We start from the raw sequence: 1,799 nt of genomic DNA on the forward strand, positions 1-1,799 counted from the left end.
AGTGAGCCTGAACTCCACAGCAAGAACCACAAGCTCATAATAAACAATGCTTCCTGGTCTCAGGCAGGTTGGTACCGGTGTGACGCAAAGAATGATGTGGGAAGCCAGCAAATACGCATAAAAGTCACTGTCTTAGGTGGGTAAATGAACTCAGGATGAAATCAGCTGTCTTGTCTAACCATTTTAAACCTGGCTGTGATCTTCAACTTTCATTTACATGCAGGTCCTCCAAACGTCCCCAAAATCCAGTTAAGTCATACAGAAGAGCCCAAAGAAGGAGACAACATAAGCATATTCTGTTCTTCAGAGGGCGGGCCAGCACAACTCAAACTGTACAGACAGTCCCAGAGCACTGTGACAGGAGGGGCAAACAAATCAACTGTGCTTTTAAACATCTCATCAATCCAAATAACAGATGCAGGGATTTACATCTGTGAAGCAAAAAATGACTTTGGCACTGAGAGAAGCACAATCAACATTACAGTCAAAGGTGAGTTTATAACATTCTGGAGAAAAATTCATTGCATGGGAGATCAGTTTGCACTTGTTTTATATTAGTATTATTTATACACTATAATAGTTTTTATTCATATTATGAATTGGCTTTTAATATTTTCAGTTTTCATTTTTAGTCATTTTATAAGCATTTGGTTGCTTTTAAATATGACTATGTTGAGTTACTTTTAGCTCGTTTTCAGTGTTTTACTGTGGAATTGGACTAATTTCACACCACCGTTGCAGGTTGTTTTTTAAAGTCTGCAGGTTAAAGTGATCTCCCCCTACTACCTGGAATGCGATTTTGGCAGAGAGGACCAATTGAGGGGAAAAACTGAAAATAAGAGACTGGGCTAGTTTTGGGCTTGTTTTGAATAGGAGTTGGACTAGTTTTGTTTTGCAGGCCTGGCAACCCTGTTTAGTTTTTATTTTTTCAATTAGTAAATTTAGTGCTTCAGCTTATTTCATCTTATTTTAGTGCCAAACTTATTTAATTTGCTAAGGCAGCATTTAATGTCATTTCATTTTTGATTCGTTTTTAATCTAATTTGTATTTTATTTCAGATTTATATAAAAAGAAAAAATATATATTTATATATATATATATATATATATATATATATATAGTTATATAGTAATATATAGTTAAAGTAAAAAAGTTTTAGTTACCAATAATAACCCTGCTTTGCACATAAAGTCTCTAATCTAATGACTGCACAGTTCCTGTGGGCTTATGGGATAGCAAACTGGCTGCATGTACGCTTCTGCATATTCAAATGCTGGAAATATAATTAATAACAGCTGGCATAAAGCATATGGGGGTTATTCCAGAAGCAGGTTATGTGACATACCCAGGTAAATTTACGGATATTTTAAATGGATAACCTTAATGTTCGGTTCCAAGAACAGAAACTTGCTATTGTAGAGCCTTACAATTATGTCTTTAATAGAAATTAATTGGAGAGCTCTCTAGTTCATTTGTTTTTTGTAAGAATTCTAATTAGAGTGCACTTTAATTCAGTTGTTAAAACAAGAATTCCAATTAGACAGTTTTCTTTTTCTATTAAAGAGCTTTGCAATTAAACGCGTTAACATTTTTTTGGGGTAAAATACAATAAAGAGCTCTGTTTTACTAGTAAGAATTGGATTAGAGAGCTCTCTAATTGGAATTCTTACTAGTAAACATGCAATTGTAGTGCTGTGCAATAAAAAATGAATAAAAGGCAACAGAGCCATATGACAAGTAAAAATGAATTGTAGAGCTCTCTAATTATAATTGTTAGTGGTAAGAATTTAATTATACT

The 1,799-nt window shown here is 33.7% G+C and overlaps 1 protein-coding gene across 1 annotated transcript in view; it reads left to right on the forward strand.

Annotated features, from left to right (window-relative positions):
- Positions 1-1,799, forward strand: part of vcam1a (vascular cell adhesion molecule 1a) — a 48,536-nt gene that overhangs the window by 44,555 nt on the left and 2,182 nt on the right. The window contains exons 5-6 of the mRNA XM_051132356.1: positions 68-136; positions 224-490. Of these exons, the coding sequence (XP_050988313.1) occupies positions 68-136; positions 224-490 (336 nt within the window). The remainder of the gene's footprint in view (positions 1-67; positions 137-223; positions 491-1,799) is intronic.

This window comes from Labeo rohita, chromosome 2 (assembly GCF_022985175.1).
Source record: "Labeo rohita strain BAU-BD-2019 chromosome 2, IGBB_LRoh.1.0, whole genome shotgun sequence".
Lineage (NCBI taxonomy): Eukaryota > Metazoa > Chordata > Actinopteri > Cypriniformes > Cyprinidae > Labeo > Labeo rohita.